The 19,762-nt window shown below is 47.2% G+C and overlaps 1 protein-coding gene across 1 annotated transcript in view; it reads left to right on the top strand.

The window, feature by feature from the left end:
• Nucleotides 1-19,762, top strand: part of RSF1 (remodeling and spacing factor 1) — a 179,575-nt gene that overhangs the window by 78,137 nt on the left and 81,676 nt on the right. The window contains exons 3-5 of the mRNA XM_030200083.1: nucleotides 11,429-11,521; nucleotides 13,617-13,822; nucleotides 16,008-16,162. Coding sequence (XP_030055943.1) covers nucleotides 11,429-11,521; nucleotides 13,617-13,822; nucleotides 16,008-16,162 — 454 coding nt within the window. The remainder of the gene's footprint in view (nucleotides 1-11,428; nucleotides 11,522-13,616; nucleotides 13,823-16,007; nucleotides 16,163-19,762) is intronic.

The raw sequence follows: 19,762 nt of genomic DNA, 5'->3' as shown, positions 1-19,762 counted from the left end.
GACATTAATGCCATGAACGCCCTTAATTTGGGCGACGGCACAAAAGTGGCTAAAGTTAAGCACCGTTCTTCCCGCGCGGCTCCTTCGCGGAGTGTCGCGCCGGACGCCATCTTGGATGCGCAGCATGTCTCCCCCGCTCTTGCGAGCGCCGGTTGAGGGTGCGTCTAGGGCTGTAGCCCAGGCTGCGGAAGTGCACAGTCTGGGGGGTTTCTCCCCCGAGTTTGTTTTGCTGCTGCATCAGGCCTTCCTTATGCAAAACGCTGCCCCTGCTCCCTTGTCCGATAAAGGGGTTGAGGCCCCCAGAAGTAAACGCCCTCGGGTGGATGCCCAGGCCTTAGAGGACACTGTTTCCTCTGATGTAGATGAGGGCAGCGTATCTGAGTTCTCCCAACGGTCCTTTGGGGATTCCTTGGAGGAGACGGATTCCCGCTCGGTTGGAGCGGATGACCCCTCTGCAGCGCGGCTTTTTAGCTCAGAGGATTTGCCCAACCTGTTAGTGCAGGCCATGGGCATTTTGAAGATTTCCTCTCCGGAGGACGTCTCTCCCTCAGCCCCTATTGGCTCTGCCATTATGCTGGGGACGAAGCGCCCGCCTAGAACCTTCCACGTGCATGATGCCATGCACACTTTAATTTCGGCTCAATGGGATGTCCCGGAAGCGAGCCTTAAAGTGGCTAGGGCTATGTCCCGACTCTATCCTTTGCCTGAAAGTGAACGTGAGGCCTATCTGTGGCCTACCGTGGATTCTTTAATCACTGCGGTGACTAAGAAAACGGCATTGCCGGTGGAAGGTGGCACGGCCCTAAAGGACGCCCAAGACAGAAGATTGGAGGCGGCCTTAAGGTCGTCCTTTGAGGCGGCTGCTTTAAGTTTGCAGGCCTCAGTTTGCGGCTCCTATGTGGCCAGGGCGTGCCTGACTATGGTGCAGCGGGCTTCCCCCTCGGATCATTCCTTGAGGGCTGATTGGCCGGCCCTGGAATCGGGCTTAGCCTATTTGGCAGACTTGCTGTATGATGTCTTGAGGGCCTCAGCTAAAGGCATGGCTCAGACAATCTCTGCGCGGCGGTGGCTTTGGCTAAAGCATTGGTCTGCTGACCACGCCTCTAAATCCCGCCTAGCTAAATTGCCTTTTAAAGGCAAGCTGCTCTTTGGGGTCGAGCTGGACAAAATCGTGACCGATCTCGGCACGTCTAAGGGCAAGAAGTTACCAGAGGTCAGGGCTCGGGCTAGTACTCGCCCCGGTACCTCCAGAGGACGGTTTCAGGAAGCCCGTCGGTACCGCCCGGGCAGGTCGGGCTCCTCTGCCCCCTCTTCCTTCAAGAGGAATTTCTCCCCCAAGCAGCATTCCTTTCGCAGAGACCGCCGTCCCGGAGGTGCTCCCTCCGGTCCTCCCCCAGGGTCTCGTACCCAATGACGGGGCCTTGGTCCACACCCCAGTGCAGATTGGAGGACGGCTGTCCTCGTTTCTGGGCGAGTGGACCACAATAACTTCAGACTCTTGGGTGCTGGAAGTCATCAGAGACGGCTACAAGCTAGAGTTCTGCCGACCCTTAAGAGACGGGTTTGTACTCTCTCCCTGCAAGTCTCCGGTCAAAGCTGTGGCAGTGCAGCAGACCTTGGACAACCTGATCCGCCTGGGTGCGGTCGTTCCGGTGCCAGAAATTCAGATTGGCAAGGGACGTTACTCCATTTACTTTGTGGTACCAAAGAAAGGAGGTTCTGTCCGGCCTATCCTCGACCTCAAAGGGGTCAATCGGGCCTTGAAAGTACGGCACTTTCGCATGGAGACTCTCCGCTCTGTTATAGCGGCAGTGAAGGCAGGAGAGTTCTTGGCTTCCTTGGACATCAAGGAAGCGTACCTGCATATTCCCATCTGGCCTCCTCATCAACGCTTTCTGCGTTTTGCAGTCCTGGGATGACACTTCCAGTTCAGAGCCCTCCCTTTCGGGTTGGCTACTGCTCCGCGGACCTTTTCCAAAGTAATGGTGGTCATAGCGGCCTTCCTGCGAAAGGAAGGAGTACAAGTCCATCCTTATCTGGACGACTGGTTGATCCGAGCCCCCTCTTATGCAGAGTGCGGCAAAGCTGTGGACCGGGTAGTTGCTCTTTTGAGCTCCCTGGGATGGATCATCAACTGGGAGAAGAGCCAGCTGCGCCCGACTCAGTCCCTGGAATATCTGGGAGTTCGATTCGACACCCAAGTGGGCAGAGTGTTCCTGCCAGACAATCGGATTGTCAAACTTCAGGCTCAGGTGGACCAGTTCCTAGTAGCCTCTCCTCTTCGGGCTTGGGACTATGTGCAGCTGTTGGGCTCTATGACGGCCACGATGGAAGTAGTGCCCTGGGCCAGGGCTCATATGAGACCACTACAACACTCTCTGCTGCAGCGCTGGACTCCGATGTCGGAGGATTATGCTGTGCGCCTTCTCTTGGACCCAGCAGTGCGCAAGGCGCTGAGCTGGTGGATGCAGACAGACAAGTTGTCTGCGGGAATGCCTCTGGTGACCCCGGAGTGGATTGTTGTCACGACGGACGCCTCTTTGTCGGGCTGGGGAGCCCACTGCTTGGGAAGGACAGCGCAGGGGCTCTGGTCTCCTGCAGAGGCAAAGTGGTCTATCAACCTCCTGGAACTCAGAGCCATTCGGTTGGCGCTTTTGGAGTTCATCCCGGTATTGGCGAAGCCAGTACGGGTCCTGTCGGACAATGCCACGGCTGTGGCCTATGTCAACCGCCAGGGAGGTACCAAGAGCGCCCCTCTAGCCAAGGAGGCTATGAGTCTTTGCCAGTGGGCGGAAGCGAACCTGGAACAGCTGTCAGCGGCCCACATTGCCGGAGTCATGAATGTCAAGGCGGACTTTCTCAGTCGCCATACCTTGGAGCCCGGAGAGTGGCAGCTATCTGCTCAGGCGTTCTTGGACATCACGAAGCGCTGGGGCCAGCCGAGCCTAGATCTGATGGCGTCATCGGCCAATTGCCAAGTGCCGCGCTTTTTCAGCAGAGGACGGGACCCTCGATCCCTGGGAGTAGATGCTCTTCTCCAACAGTGGCCGACACAAGAGCTTCTCTATGTGTTCCCACCCTGGCCCATGCTGGGCAGGTTGCTAGACCGGGTGGCAAAGCATCCAGGCCGGATAATCCTGGTGGGTCCGGATTGGCCCAGACGTCCCTGGTATGCGGACTTGATCAGGCTCTCAGTCGACGATCCTCTGCGGCTGCCAGTGGAGCAGGGACTGTTGCATCAGGGTCCCGTGGTGATGGAGGATCCCTCCCCCTTTGGTCTTACGGCCTGGCTATTGAGCGGCAGCGTCTGAGAAAGAAGGGCTTCTCAGACAAGGTCATCGCCACTATGCTGAGAGCGAGGAAGCGCTCTACTTCTACTGCTTACGCCAGAGTTTGGCGTATCTTTGCAGCGTGGTGTGAAGCAGGCTCACTTTCTCCCTTCACTGCTCCAATTTCTTCAGTGTTGGCGTTCCTGCAAGAAGGTCTGGAGAAAGGCCTGTCGCTCAGTTCCCTTAAAGTCCAGGTAGCGGCCCTGGCTTGCTTCAGGGGCCGCCTGAAGGGTGCTTCCCTGGCTTCGCAGCCAGATGTGGTGCGTTTTCTCAAGGGAGTTAATCACCTGCGCCCTCCTCTGCACTCGGTGGTGCCTGCGTGGAATCTCAATCTGGTGCTAAGAGCATTACAGAAGCCGCCTTTTGAACCCTTGTCGAGGGCATCTCTGAAAGACCTGACGTTGAAAGCAGTCTTTTTGGTGGCTATCACTTCAGCCAGAAGAGTTTCTGAGCTCCAGGCGCTCTCCTGTCGAGAGCCTTTTCTGCAGTTCACTGAGGCAGGAGTGACTATTCGCACAGTGCCTTCCTTCCTGCCCAAGATTGTTTCTCGCTTCCATGTGAATCAGCAGCTCTGTCTCCCTTCCTTTCGTAGGGAGGACTACCCAGAGGAATACTCTGCTCTTAAATATCTGGATGTGAGACGAGTCATCATCAGATACTTGAAAGTGACCAATGATTTCCGGAAATCGGATCATCTGTTTGTCCTGTTTGCAGGTCCTCGTAAGGGTCTGCAGGCTGCTAAGCCTACAGTGGCAAGATGGGTCAAGGAAGCCATTGCAGCGGCTTATGTGGCCGCAGGGAAGGTGCCGCCTATCCAGCTGAAGGCTCACTCCACTAGAGCTCAGGCGGCCTCGATGGCAGAGGCCGGGTCCGTCTCCTTGGAAGAGATATGCAAGGCGGCAACTTGGGCATCGGCCCATACATTCTCCAAGCATTACCGCTTGACTGTGGCGGCACGGGCGGAGGCCCGGTTTGGAGCTTCAGTGTTGAGGTCAGGGATTTCAATGTCCCGCCCTGGGTGAGTACTGCTTCGGTACATCCCACCAGTCTATGGATTGATCAGCTTGATGATATGGAAGGTAAAATTATGTATCATACCTGATAATTTTCTTTCCATTAATCATAGCTGATCAATCCATAGCCCCTCCCAGATATCTGTACTGTTTATATTCTGGTTGAATTTTAGGTTCAAGTTTAGTCTTCAGTTACTTCAGGAGGACTTCGTGTTCAAGTTTTTTCACTTGGATTCTTCAAGAGTTGAGACGAGTTTGTGTTACAGTGAGCTGCTGCATTCCTCTCCCCTCCGTTTTACGGGGCTGGATTGAGACTTAAATTCTGCCGGCACTCCCTCCCGCTTCGTGCGGCTGTAGGGCAGCTTTGTACCCCTCCCGCTTCGGCGGTGTTAGAGTCAGTCAGCTCCTCCCGCGGTTGCGGTTGCAGGATAAGCCAGATCCCCCCGCATCGGCGGGTGTGGTGTCCCTCCCCCGCTCCGCGGGGATGAGCTGGACGGATTCCCCTCCCCCACTTGTGTGGGGATGAGCTGGGTTAATTCCCCTCCCCCGTTTCGGCGGTGGTGAGCTGGGCAGAGTGTCCCTTTGTGGGTGTAATTCTCTAAGTGCTGAGTCCTGCGGATGGAGCTTTGATATCGACATACTGAGGAGTTTCCGGCAGCACATGACCACATATAGGGAGGCAAAAGTTTGCTCTCTATCTCCACCTGCTGGTAGATGGACACAACCCACCAGTCTATGGATTGATCAGCTATGATTAATGGAAAGAAAATTATCAGGTATGATACATAATTTTACCTTTCAATACGAATAGAAGACTGTTCTCGAGGTTGGGATGGTTCTGATAATATAGTGACAACTATACATTGCGCCACTGATTCACAATCCAAATATTCCGGTATCTCAGGCAATCTTCAAATTAGAGCGACTCCTGTTTTCAAGATCTTCCACTTTTTCCAATAAATACCTGGTGTCTGTTTTGTGATCAAACAGTTGTTTTTCCATAGCGCTCATCGTTTCCGTGTGTTCTTCCAGGCCTGCTTCCATTTCAGCAACGTGTTGTCCTAGCTCCGCTATTTCACCGTGGAGATCCGTGCCCAATACTGCTAGTTTTTGGCAGACAGCTTTGAGATCTGCATTGATTTCTTGAAGCCAAGAGCATATTGTTGCCATCGAGTCCTAGTGTGATGATGGCATGGAATCTGCGAGTGGGGTCTCTCCCGCTGGCGTTTGCTACACCTCCACTGCACTTCCGCCAGGATCCTCGTGGTCCAGGCCCAGGGCCGCCACCCTTTGCTGGTATGCATAAGCTTGTAGATCTCTACCGCCTTGGAATGGGTTATTGCCATCACGCTATTTCTGCTCTCCCACTGCTCAAAGCTTTGAGAGATCGCTATTTTGCTGTCAGTGGGGACTGCAGAGGAAGCGAATAATTAGCAGAAGATCGGGAGCTCCTTTCTGAAGCTACCATTCAGGCTGGTGATGTCACATCCTCCCCCAAGGCTGGAGGTTTTTTTTTTTAGCTATGAGTCACTCTCTTTCTACTTCTTAGCTATTGAATACTGGCTGAGTTCTAATGCACAGGTGCTTGTATGACACAGCTTGTTAGTGTTCTCTATTACACCTGCCGGCAGCTGGGCACTACTATTAATCTGGACTGATCCTTTGAGACTAAAGGAAAGAAAATTATCAGGTAAGAGCTAATTTTTCCTTCTTTGGTACAATAGATAAGTCAGTCATGACAACTGCTATAGCATTTATATATGACTTTTTAAATTTATTTACTGCTGTATTTTAGTCAGCTTATAGTGGTGTATACAAGCAAGAAACACTAAATAAGACATGTAAATTAAACTATAGGCAATATCAGTCTCTATTGCAAAATTAAATCTGAAAATTAATAAAATCAATAACCATCCAGAAGTGGTTAAAATGGAATAACCAAATATATAGATTAAATCTATATATTCAGAAACTCTTAACTAGATTCTAATGCCTTAGTAAAGAATTCTGTTTTACAGAATCTGCTAAAATTAAGGTAATTTCTTTTCTAATCGCAGAGCACTGGGAATAAAATTCTACATTGCCTTTTTTTTTAATTTTAAATGTATTTCCAAACATGTATCACCATTCTGAACAGTTATTTGAAATGGTTTACAACAAAATACATATGCTATTTTAACCATTTTAGGGGGAAGAATGCAAAGGAGGTGTTTCTGAGAAGAATGTTACTTTCTTTTCCTCTTTGTCCAGCTACTTCAGATCACTCCATAGCAGTGTGTTACATCCCCCAACCAGCAGATGCAGGTAGAGAGAGAACACAGTTTGCAGTGACATCACCAGTGTAAGAAGAGGTTCAGCCTAGAGCTAGTCAATATTTTTCTACCTCCGGCAGATGGTACAGGCAGGTCTGGTGCAGCTGTTGTTTTATCTTCCAAGCCTGACTCCCACGTCCACAGGTCGTGACCTAGGTGGGTCAGTGGTCGAGTTTGGGGGCCTATTCTCCCAAGGTTAGGTCCACGGACCCTCCTTGGTGAAGTTAGAGGTGTATTTCAGCCCTCCTATGCTCAGATCCCTCACCTGCAGGCTTATGCCCCTAGAGTGGGTAGGCACAGCCCCATGGGACCCCTGCCACCTCTTCCGCCACTCTCCTCTCCCACCCTGGCAGCCTCATGGAAGAAAATGAGACAGACAATTAGATTGGGCTAAGTAGGCTTTGGCTGAGCTGTTTGTCCAATAAAGTTCTTTTCAGAAAAAAAAAATTAAAACTGAAAGCACAAGGCTGGTAGTACCAGAGCAGTGAGTTCTGGAAATCAGCCGTGCTTCTCTAATGCAAGAGGGCTAGGTCTTGTACCGTCTTCTACAAAACTTGTCATGCCTCTCAACCACATTTCATTCATGGGGCTGCTCTCTCTCCAGCCTCTTCACAAGTGCATTAAGTTCTGTTGCAGTAGCGTATAGCTTCATGGTCCCCTAGTGGAACACCTTTACACATGCTGAGTACTGGATGGAGAATTGGATTCAGTAATTAAAGACCTTGGAGCAGTATGACATGATTTCTCTAAAGCACACAGCCACTTGCGCTGAAAAATTCTTGAGTAGCAAATCTTTTACATCTATCAGCTCTGGGTCTTCAGCAGCTTTGTATGCTCTCAGAATCGCAACCATATCCACAGAATTTAGTGTTTGCGTGATGACTGGTCTGGTACTACTGCTGGCTGGTGGTTGAAGCCCCAGCTGATGAGCACTCTCCACCTGGATCTTACTACTTTCTTCTCCGAGGCCTAGGCTCTCCGAGATCTCATTTTCTCATACTGCCATCAAATCTTTGTCCATAATCTATTCAGCTAAGTTTACAATCCTAAAATTGTATCGGCTGCAGTTCTCCTGATTCTTCAGCTGCTCTGTCAGCTGCTTTACCTGGTGCAAAAGATTGTTGGGTGCCATTTTTTGTGTTATATGATGTAATTTGCTGATCTTGGTAACCTGTGTGGCCATGGGTTTTCTCATTTCGTGCAGTATAGATTGTAGCTGCAACATTTTATCTTCCAGCACAACCGTAGCACATTAAATTAAGTGTCATTCTACCTTCTCAGATGTAAGACAGGTTGATGTAGTCCTGCCACCATCTTGGGTTCATGCTCTCTTGACTTCTGTGTAGTCGGCTGTTTATTTATTTATTTTGCTGCACATGTCCTCCAATCTCCACACAACTTCTCTTCCAGATATGTATGCCTTGTTCCTGCTCCAGTACACCCTAGGTCCCCCTTTTCCTCCTTCCCAGGTTGACCCTTCTCACTGCCTGATCACCACATGACTCGATTCTTCTTATCTGTCTTGTCTGTCATCTTACTTCCCCCCCCCCCCCCCCCGCCCCCGAACATTAACACTCTTGATCACTATCACTTTCATTTCTCTATAGTGTATATACACAGCCTAATGCTCATTCATCTCTTCTCCCCCACCCCCCACACCACCATTCTTCATCTCCCTCTTGTTCTTTTTCCCACACTCTGATGCCCTATGATTAATTTCCCCACGCTTTTCCAAACAGCACTGTAAAATTAGCACCGGAACAAAGCGGGGAAATAACACCACTATGATCGAAGCTAATATTATGCACATTTAAGCGCGCTATCAGCTTCGATCATGGGGGTACTTCTACGGGAGGATTGTGCCTGGGCATGTGCCCAAGGCACAAGGCTTCCGCAGAAGTTTGACAGGTCCAGGCTGTCAAAGAAACAAAAAAGCCTGGACCTCTCAAACATACGAAGGCAAAGAGCTGGAGGTCCAGTGGTGAACCTCCAGCCCCTGACCCCCCCTCCCCCCCCCTCCCCCCCCCACACACACACACACAAACCTTGAAGACTGAGGAGGAAGTTTCTCCCTTATATGGTAGGGAAGCCCCACCCAGTGCATCTGAGGATGCACTGGGCAGGGTAGGGTGCCACCATTTTGGAGGCGGCGCTGGAAGAAAGAGGGAGTGCTATTCCTTCCTCAGTCTTCAAGGTATAGGAGGAGGATTCGGGGGACGCTAGACCACCAGGGAGGCCTGGAGGTCAGCCCTCTAGCCTTCTTTGTCCGTGGGGTGGGGGGCCTCTGTCCAGGGAAGTTGAGGGGGGGGGGCTGGAAGTCCACTGTGTCTGGGGTTGGATGAGGGACCTGCAAGCATGTAGATGCATGCTGGACTAGACTCCTCGTTCCTCCACAATGCTCTGCAAATCCTACTGCCAGCTCCAAGCTGGTGCACTGCCCGCTGAGCATTAGGGAGGAATAGTTAATACCCTGTTTAATATGCATTTGCATACTACTTGCAGTCAGAGCCGGTGAGCTCGTTTCACGTTCTCGCCGACTGATCATGGGGTGGGAGCGAATGCTGGCACTAATACGGCACTAATAGCCTCTAGCCACCCGCGTTTGCTTTTCTACTCCCTTCGGACTCCCTCCATGCTTATATTCATCCCCCATGATATCTCTGTCATGCTCATAATCTTTTTTTTGCTTTCTCCTCTCTGCTCCTCCCACCCTCACCTAGTCTTTTGTTTTACTGCCTCCCCATCCCCCCCACCCCCCCACACTTTATAAGAACATAAGCATCACCATACTGGAACAGACCAAAGGTCTATCAAGCCCAGTATCAGTATCCTGTTTCCAACAGTGGCCAATGCAGGTTACAAGTACTTGGAGAGATCCCAAACGAGTAAAACAGATTTTATGCTACTTATCCCAGGAATAATCAGTGGACTTTCTGAAGTCTACCTGAGTAATGGTCTAGGGACTTCTTTTATGAACTTAGCCAAACTTTTTAAAAACCCTGCTATTTAGTTTATTGAGATTGTATTATTAACTGCGTTTATGAAGAGCTATGCTAACCGCTTTTATAGCTTCTCTGGCAATGAATTCCGGAGCTTAATTGCACGTTGAGTGAAGAAATATTGTTTTTAAATGTACCAAATCTTTCTCTCTCCTTTGTTTGGCACTCCACACCTAACACACTGATCTTGATCTTTTTTGCATAGTGACAACATACAGAAAACATCTCGTTTTCTGTTCCTGCCCTTGTCCCCTCCCTCCCCTCAGACTTGGTCACTGCAGGAAAAAGAAAGTGTTTATCTGTCTCTTGTTGCTACTTGGTTCTGGTCAGCAGAATAAGCAGGTCAGAGGCAGGAGATGGGAAATTAGCTGCAGTGGCTGCGCTGTTCTCGGAGCAGCATGCTTTTCCTGCCAGCTTCCTATACCAGATGCCTATTGCTGGATTAGATGTTTGTGTATTGCGGGGAGGGAAAGGGCAGTGTTTAAAAATGAATGGTTCATGCACACCTTCAGTGGTTTTTCTGTTATCCTTAAATTGTCTAATACCTTTGAACCCAGTTATTTTATTTACTTCCATAATAATCTGTGGAACTATTTGTCATAGGACACATATAAGAGAGGGTGGAGCCTGGGAAGCAATTTCAGTTTGCAAAAGAAATTCTCTTAAAAATGTGTGTATGTTAATTTCCTCTTGCTTCTAATGGTTTGTCTTTGTGTTTTTTGCATAGTCCTTCTTTGTTAAACTGTACAGCGCTGCGTAACCCTAGTAGCACTCTAGAAATGTTAAGTAGTAGTAGTACCATGTTTCCCCGAATATAAGACACTGTCTTATATCAATTTTTCCTCCCCAAGACCCGCGAGGTCTTATTTTTTTTCGGGGAAACATCGGGGTCGCCACCCCCACCCAAGGTTGCCCCCCAACTGAGGTCGCCGGGCCCCCCCTCCACCCGCCCTCCGTCGCTCCCAACCTGAAACGCCTCCTTTCACCTTCCTTCGCAAGTTCGGAGCAAGCAGCAGCAGGGCAGACCTCTCCTTCCTTCTGTGCCTCGCCTTCGCCTGACGTTACGTTACGTCAGGCGAGGGCGGAACACGGAAGGAAGGAGTGGCCTGCCCTGCTGCTGCTTGCTCCAAACTTGCGAAGGAAGGTGAAAGGAGACGTTTCAGGTACTGGTAGTTCCGGGAGCGATGGAGGGCGGGTGGAGGGGGGGGCCTGGCGACCTCGGGGGCGGGGGGGCGGCAGCCTTTGTCCAGCTCTCGGCGGCCCTGCTTCAGGTAGGTCTTACTTTCGGGGGAGGTCTTATAATACAAATTTGCAGCAAAACCCCGGTAGGCCTTATTTTCGGAGTAGGTCTTATTTTCGGGGAAACACGGTAGTAGTTTTCAGAAGGTTTAAATCAGATAGTGTATGGGGTGTGGTTTACCACTGTGTAAACATCAGCCATTGTTATGGTGTATTAAAATCTTACATTTTATCAAATTTTGGGGTGTTTTATCTTGGACTAATTAAAGGAAAGAGTGACCAGCAGTGACAGTCAGTATAAGAGCAAGATCCAGGTGCAATATGTAAATAAGCAAAAGTAATTACAGATCAGAAATGCACATGGTCTCTCTGTGGTTGTTTTTTGTTAATAGTTTCAGCCTTTTTATACAAGACATGTTAGATTGTATACTGTTCTTGTTACAAGCTATTCACTAATTTAAATTTCAACCACAGGCTTCAACCTATTTCAATTTACATTTATTTGATGCTCTTGATTACTGTTGACTATTTGACAGATATGCCAAGATTACAACAGCACTTGGGCCTGGGAGATGGAGAAGAAAGGATATCAGGAAATGACTGTGGAATGCAAGCTAGGAATTCTGAAGGTAGTGGATGTATTGTGTGGGGTTTTGTTTGTTTGTTTGGGGGTTTTTTGTTTTTTTTAGTTGAATTCTCATGCTGTCAAAGTTGAATAACCTTGTGCATAGTTAATTGCATAATACCTTTTCTACATTAATTTTATACACTGGAAAATGTTGATGCCATCAGTATGATCTGTTTGATCCTTTCATTCCTGTTAGGTCTGGCTCACTTTAGGTGACAGCCTCAAGTAGCTCTCGCTTCCGAATGTTGTGGCCTCCCAAACTGTAGGAGGAGAAATGAAGGAGTAACGTAATAGTGTAATATTAAAGGTCTGAAATTATATCTACACAAAAAGATAGAAGTTCAAGCAGTGATCCAATTCCAGAGACTGTCAGTCTACCTGGAGGATTGGTGAGAGACTTGTACATTTTAGGAAGTACAAAGGTAGTGGGAGTCGCAGGGAATGGGACAATGAGAAAATCTTTCATCAGAGGTGAGATATCCTACATCATAACCATATCTAATGATAGAATCAATTTCTTTTTCTAGTTCTAAATTTGGATCACTTTCTATAGGTAAATAAGTTCTATCCAATAATTGTCTTTGGGTCTCATTAACATAGTTTATTTTGTTCATTATGACAATACCACTGCCTTTGTTGGTGGGTTTGTTGGATAGAACTTATATACCACTACCATAGCCGTTATGGGTGAAGGGGGGGGCACCTAGATATGGGTACAGTGGGTTTCTGGTGGGTTTTGGAGGGCTCACATTTACCACCATAAATGTAACAGGTGGGGGGGTGGATGGGCCTGGGTCCGCCAGTCTCAGTCTGAAGTGCACTGCACCCACTAAAACTGCTCCAGGTACCTGCATACTGCTGTGATGGACCTGAGTATGACATCTGAGGCTGGCATAGAGGCTGGCAAAAAAATATTTTGAAAGATGTTTTTTTGAGGGTGGGAGGGGGTTAGTGACCATTGGGGGAGTAAGGGGAGGTGATCCCCGATTCTCTCCGGTGGTCACCTGGTCATTTCGGTCACCTTTTTGTTCCTTGGTCATATGAAAAACAGGACCAGGTAAAGTCGTCCAAGTGCTCATCAGGGACGCCTTTTTTTTTCCATTATGGGTCGAGGACGTCCATGTGTTTTGCATGCCCAAGTCCCGTCTTTGCTACGCCTCCGATACGCCCCCTTGAACTTTGGCCATCCCTGTGACGGAAAGCAGTTGGGGACGTCCAAAATCGGCTTTCGATTATACCTATTTGGACAATCCTGGGAGAAGGACGCCCATTTTCCGATTTGTGTCAAAAGATGGGCGTCGTCCTCTTTCGAAAATGAGCCTGATAGTAACCTATGGAACTTTGTAAGTGTATGTTGTTTGAAAATGAGCTCCAAGTCTTCTGGGTCCACTAATGTGTAAACCAATATTGGAACAGTGCAATCACTATAAATAGAACACAGAAATAACTGAGCTACTAATGAATAAGATAACTTTGCTGGGGGGGGGAGGGAATCATAAATATAATCCCATGTAACCAGGAATGTACAAAAAAATTCCTTGTGAAGTTTACCAATAGATATAGATGAGCCAGGAGCTCATTTGCAAAATCCAACGATTTCTGAAAGGTCTAGAAACTTGAACATGGGTGTAGAGGTCCTGTCAGTTATTAACCTGCTATCTGAGGTGAATTATGACCACTTTGTAGGTCCCATTCTGATCCATCTCCCTCTGTTTTTAGGAGGAAGTAGCAAGCAGTTGACTGGGGCCTTATACTGAACTTTATAAACAAAAATATCAGTTACTTCTTTTCTAGGGTAACCTCTCTCTTCAAACTGCCATTTTTTCTTTTAAGCTTTCTATCTGCCCGTTCCCTGGTTTGCATGGGGTCAACCTTGTTTACATCTTCTTCTGTCCTAGTCCCAGACATAGGTTACAAAGAAACACTGAATCCATACTGTGCTGCTGATGGCAGCTGTTTTTTTTACATTTTAGGCTACAGAAATGTTATTTCTAAGGCAGAATTGTCTACTGTTCCTAGTTCTCTAGGGACATTACCATTTTTGAAAATCGAAGTAGAAGAATTTTTTTTTTTCATTTTACATTTGTTTTTCCCAGCACCTTTGCGAGTGTCAGTTTGATGACAATCTGAAATTTAAAAATACTATTAATGAAGAGGATTCTGATGCCATGCGCCTACAACCAATTGGCCGAGATAAAGACGGCGTGATGTATTGGTGTCAGCTAGACCAAGATCACAATATCCGAATGTATATAGAGGAGCAAGATGATCAAGATGGATCTTCCTGGAAATGTGTTGTCAAGTAGGTTCATTCAGTATGTTTTTCCTTTTGAATTTTAAAATACCTTTCAAGTGCTGTTTGTGGTTCTAGATTCTAAGGGGCCAATGCACAGCGGCACCCGTTAAATATGGGTGCTGCTGGAAAAAATACTGAGTTGCAAACAGCGACCAATGCACAAAGGGAATCGTATGCAAACGAGACGCACGGATCTCCCTTTGTGCAGCGGTTACTGTTTGCGAATCATAGGTGTAAAATTCATTTGACAGCTTGCACAAAATCTCCTGCCCTGTCCCCCGAACCGACAATTCCTGGTGGTCTACTAGACCGCGCCCAACCCCCCCCCCCCCCCCAACAAATCCCTGGTGGTCCAGTGGACCCCGCACTCCCTCCTGTCCCCCCTGCTAAGATCTACCTAGTAGTCTAGTGACCCCCCCCCCCCCTCTCTATCTCCATACCTTGAAAGGTTGCGAGCAGGAGCGACACTTCCTGCTTGTGGTCTTGCCCAGAACAAAATGACAGCGCCCTGCCTCTGCCCAGCGCATTCTGGGATGCACTAGGCGGGGCTAAGCACCATATACCGAAGAGAACTCCTTATATAGTGCCTAGCCCAGCCCAATGCATCCCAGGATGCACCAGGCAGGGGTTGGGCGCTGCCATTTTGCACAGAGCAGACCTAGAGGCAGGAGGTGTTGCTCCTGCCCTCCTTTCTCCAATGTTTTTAATGTACGGAGGGGAGGGGGTCATTAAACCACCAGGGCGATTCTTGCTTGGAGAGGTGAGGAGGGGGTGTTGGGGGGGGGGGGTTTGGGGACCACTGGACCGGGGATTTTTGTGTGGGGGGCCAGAAGAGGGTGTGTGGGGGGGGTTCACCAGACCATCAGGGAGTTGTTGCTTTGGGGGTTGGGGTCGGGGGTCAGGGTTCACCAGGGAAGTTTTTATGTCTTGGGGGGGGGGGGGAGGTCAGGGGGTCCTGAGCACCTGCTATGGGGAGAAGTCTCCTTGCACTATATTTAAGACCTGCCATAAAAGTTTGCATGGTAAAGGTTAGGCGCTCAGGTCTGTTCATTGCTCAGAGTGCTCATTTTAACATGAATGAGCTCCTTGCATTGCATTTGCATAGGGTTTTTGGTAGCTGCTAACGTCAAACATTAGAGTGAAGAAAAACTCCTTTGTGCATTACTCGCTAAATAACATTTGCTTTAGACTGGCTACAACCAGTCTTAAGCACACATTTATTTCATGGTAAGCTTTGTGCATCGGACCCTGAGGGTCAGTTTTGAAAGATCTGAATGGTTTATAGCCAGATTAAGTTACTTGGCTATATTTAGGTAGATTTCAGCTGAACCTAACCACAGGATACGTTTGGGGGGGGGGGGGGGGGTTCTTTCTCTTTGTCTAAACCAAGTTGGTCAAAATTTAACAGGCTAGATTTAGGCCTGCTGTGTAAGGTTTGGATGGATAACCCAACCCCAAATTGCACTTAGTTCTTTCTGTTTAGCCACCTATCTGTACTTAACTGGTTATCATTTTTCAACTTACTGTTCTTAGATATGTTGTATTCGCTGGAACATTTAATTCAAAATTGAGAATTAAAAACTAACCAGTTAAGTAGCTAGTCAGTTTTTTAGCCAGCTTAATAAAGATAATCTTACCTTGTTAGATTCAGGACAGGTTTTAAAATGCTCAGAGGTAACTTGCCCAACTTAGCCAGTTTGAATGACCAATTAAGGGCCCAGTTTACAAAGGCGCGCTAGTGGTTTTAGCGCGCGCTAACTGTGTAGACGCCTATAGGAATATTATGGGCATCTACACAGCGCACGCTAAAAACACTAGCATGCCTTTGTAAACAGGGCCCTAAGTCATCCCCCATCAGCCACGCCAATTGGCTCACCCATTTTGTTAACTGACTAACTTAAGCCACATAGTAAATCTGGGTAGCTAAAATTTAGGTGCTCATTCATGGTGAATATTCAGAGACCTTTTTAGCCAATTAAGTCCTTAGCTGGCTAGATTACTTTGAAAATTGACTCCTGTCAAGTGAATGTATTACTTATGCTAAAAATAACTTAACAGTCCATAAAATAACATTTTCCAGATTTAATTATTTGTATTTATTTAAAGTATTTTATATACCACCCTAGCAAGACACAGATGTTGAAACAACGAAAAATATCACGTTTTTTTTTTTTTTTTTTTGCTTATTTAGAAATAGAAATGAATTGGCTGAGATACTTGAACTCCTAAAAGCACAGATAGACCCAGCGTTGCTCAAAAAGCCTGACCAACAGGATAACTCTTCCCATGGTAGCTCCAATCATGAAGAGGAAGAAATCAAGAAAGAAGAGGAAAAGCCTTTACAAGGTCTCTTGCTGATTCCAAGTTTTCTGCAGTGTACTGAATTATATATGACTAGTAAAAAAGGCCAGTTTCTGACACAAATGAAATGGGCGCTAGCAAGGTTTTCCTTGGAGTGTGTATGTTTGAGAGAGAGAGTGTGTGTGAGAGTGACTGTGTGAGAGAGAGAGAGAGTGAATGTGTGAGTGTGTGTGTGTGTGTGTGACAGAGAGTGAGACTGGGTGCGAGTGTGTCTGTGAGAGAGAGAGAGTGTGTGTGTGAGAATGAAAGTGTGTGCCAGGGCCTCCCCCCTCCCTCCCAGTTCCAGGGTTGGCCCCCTCCCTCCGAGTTTCAGGGTCCCTCCCCCCTCCCAGTTCCATGGTCGTCGATCCTCCTACCCTCCCTCCCACTTCCACGGTCGTCGGGCCTCCCTCCCAGTTCCAGGGCCCCCAGTTCCACAGTCGTCGGCCCTCACTCACTCCCTCCCTCCCAGTTCCAGGCCCCCCCCCCCTCTCTCCCAGTTCCACCTTCGTCGTCGGCCTTCCCTCCCAGTTCCAGGGCCCCCCTCTCTCCCAGTTCCACCTTCGTCTGCCCTCCCTCCCTCCGTGGAACTGGGAGAGAGGGGGGCCCTGGAACTGGGAGGGAGGGAGGGCCGACGAACGTGGAACTGGGAGAGAGGGGGGGCCTGGAACTGGGAGGGAGGGACGGAGACCGTTGGAGGAGAGTGACGACGGAGAACGTTGGAGAAGAGTGATGTCAGGAGATGGTTACGGGCGCAGGTAGCCTCATTGGAACGTTGGAGGAGCAAATTATTATATTAGAAGATGATCTCAGTCCTAAGAATGATTTCAAAACCCACTCCAGCTGTGAAGGCTCTTCCTGTTTTATACAACATATGAGTCTGTTCCACAGTAGAGGAGTAGCTTAGTGGTTGACCTTCAGTAAGTCATATAACCATCTATTGCCTGAGGTATAGAGTTAGGATTAGATCAATTTACGTGTGTTATTGCTTTAGCACATTAATCCTACTAAGACATGTTCATTACTAAAGAGGTCCCACTGCATAAAATGAGACCTGTGATAAATAATGTGTTAATGTAGTAGTGCCTTCTACTAAATCTTACCCCTTATGTGGTAAGCCGTCAGCATTATGTTGAGGGTAATTACATGGACACTTTGAGGATCCTGCTAAGCATTGCTCAGGCCCTACCTGCACATGTGCCCCATATTCTGGACAGTCAACCATCTATCAAGTGGGTTCCTTCTTGCCTCTGGTAAAAGTACCTTGCACTGCAAGATATATTTTGGTGATTTCTAGGGATACCCATACCTCGTAAAATTCAGGGGTGTAGCAGTTCCAAGAAATATACTGACAAACCAAACACACACAAGTGCTGGGAACATTGATTAGCTAACAAGGGAAAGGAATTGTATAATAGAACTACCATCCCATTGCAAACAGGTAATTTTTCTGGCTTTTTTTACATTGCTCTGTGCTGGATTTCTTAAATAAAAAAAAAATAAAAGGGGAATTTTTATTATACATTTATACTGCTGGGTTAGCTGTTGGGTTATTTTTATTGCTTTAGTGGAAGGAGATTGTTTTAAAGTGTTTATTTGCCTGCTCTAGACCTTCCTTATACTAGTTCAACACTTCTGATGTTAGTTCCCCTTCCTCCCTACTCCAGGGATTTTTTTGCATGTGGGGGGGGGGGGGGAGGTTTGGGGTCCTCCGGACCACCAGGGATTTGCTGCTTGGGGGTGTGAGGGAGGCGTTCAGGGTCCACCAGACCACCAGGGAAGCTTTTAGGTCTTAGGGGGCATGTTGGGGGATGACTCATGTTAGTGTCAATTGATAAAGTGAATGTTGTGAAACATGCGACACATGCAGCTGCCTTTTCAGACGCTGGACCTGCAATGTGGAATGGACTGCCAGGATATTTGAGGTTATGCAGGAGTATGGAACAATTTAGAAAAGATTTGAAAACACACCTATTGAATTGTTGGGTTAATATCTTTGTGGTGGACTGATCACGAATAGTTCTGTTTGTGACTTTTGTTATGTATGTTCTTATGTACACCACCTAGTTGTAGGCAGTTTAGAAATTTTTAATGCATTTATTTGTTATTTTTGTCAATTATATCCCACATTATACAATCAAATTGTTTCAGTGTGGCGTAAATTAAAGGAAGGAGTACAAACTGGAGGGAGTCAACATGTTGATAAAGAGGCTTACAATGAGGTGATGGAGAACGTGTAGGGAGGATATAAATGGCTGATTTTGTAGCAATAATAAAATGAGTACATGGTTAAGTATCATCGTTGACCAAGGAGCATATAAAGGAGGGTAAACTAAGTAGAATGATGCAGGCAGAGAACATTAGATGATGTTCTGGCAATGTGGGAGGTGGAGTGTCAAGTAGTTATGAGTCTTTTGCACGGATTGGAAAGTCGATTAGGCTTTTCATGTAGCTTGGTGCTAATCCATAGATTAATTTGTAGATTATTGTTCAGAGCTTGAAGGATATTCGTTCTTTGATTGGGAGCCAGTGGAGGTCTTTCAACAGTGGGTGAACACTTGCAAATTTGAGGCTTCCATAGATGAGTCTCGTGGCGGTGTTCTGGGCTGTCAGTAGTGTTTTGAGGGTAGAGTCTTTGCATCCAGCGTATACTCCATTGCAGAAGTCTAAATGAGTTAACACCATGGTCTGCACTAACATATGGAAGGTGGTGGTTGGGAAGCAGTTTCTTATTCGTCACAGTTTCCACATGGTTTGGAACATAGTTTTGGTGACACGGCCTGTTTAGACTTAATTCACGATCTAAGATAACTCCTAATATTTTCAAGTGGTCTGCAAATGGGAACTTGCCCTGAAGAACACAGGTACAAATCAAAGTAGGGTATACACAAAAAGTAGCACATATGAGTTATCTTGTTGGGCAGACTGGATGGACCGTGCAGGTCTTTTTCTGCCGTCATCTACTATGTTACTATATATTTAGATCTAATGATGGGGTCATAGTCTTGCAGTGATTAGATGTTAGTATCAGGCATTGGGTTTTCTATTTGTTGAGTTGGAACTTGAAAGCTGTCGACCAAGATTCCATTGTCTTTATTTCTTGTTGGAATTTGTGCTTAATTTCTGATATGTCTTTATCAAAGGGGGTGTAAATTGTAATGTCGACCATGTAGATGAATAGGTTGTATCCGTTTTTTCCAAGTTTGTTTGCCAGAAGAACTATCATTAAGTTGAACAGCAGCAGAGGTAGTAGTGAGCCTTGTGGTACTCCACATTCAACTTTCCAGGGAGGGGATGTAGTGGCGCCCATTTTCACTTGTTGGGATTGGCATGTTAGGAATCTCACTTTTTTCCCTCCCTTTTGGTCCTTAATTATAATAAAATGCAACTATTTGAATGTAATTATTTTAGTAATAGTTCGTTATTGACTTTTATAACCTAGGCTTCCTTTGCCTCTTACTTTTTTTCCCCACATTTGATTATTGATTTATTTTATTGTACACTGCTTAGGTAACTCCACTTTCTAGGCGGTATATTAAATTAATAGACCATAAACTATCAGCTGGACGTAAGTGACCACGGAGATGACCTCGTTAGTGAATTTGT

Source organism: Microcaecilia unicolor, chromosome 4 (assembly GCF_901765095.1).
Source record: "Microcaecilia unicolor chromosome 4, aMicUni1.1, whole genome shotgun sequence".
Classification (NCBI taxonomy): domain Eukaryota; kingdom Metazoa; phylum Chordata; class Amphibia; order Gymnophiona; family Siphonopidae; genus Microcaecilia; species Microcaecilia unicolor.
The sequence above is the reverse complement of the archived record's forward strand: the minus strand, read 5'-3'. Positions and strand labels throughout refer to the sequence as shown.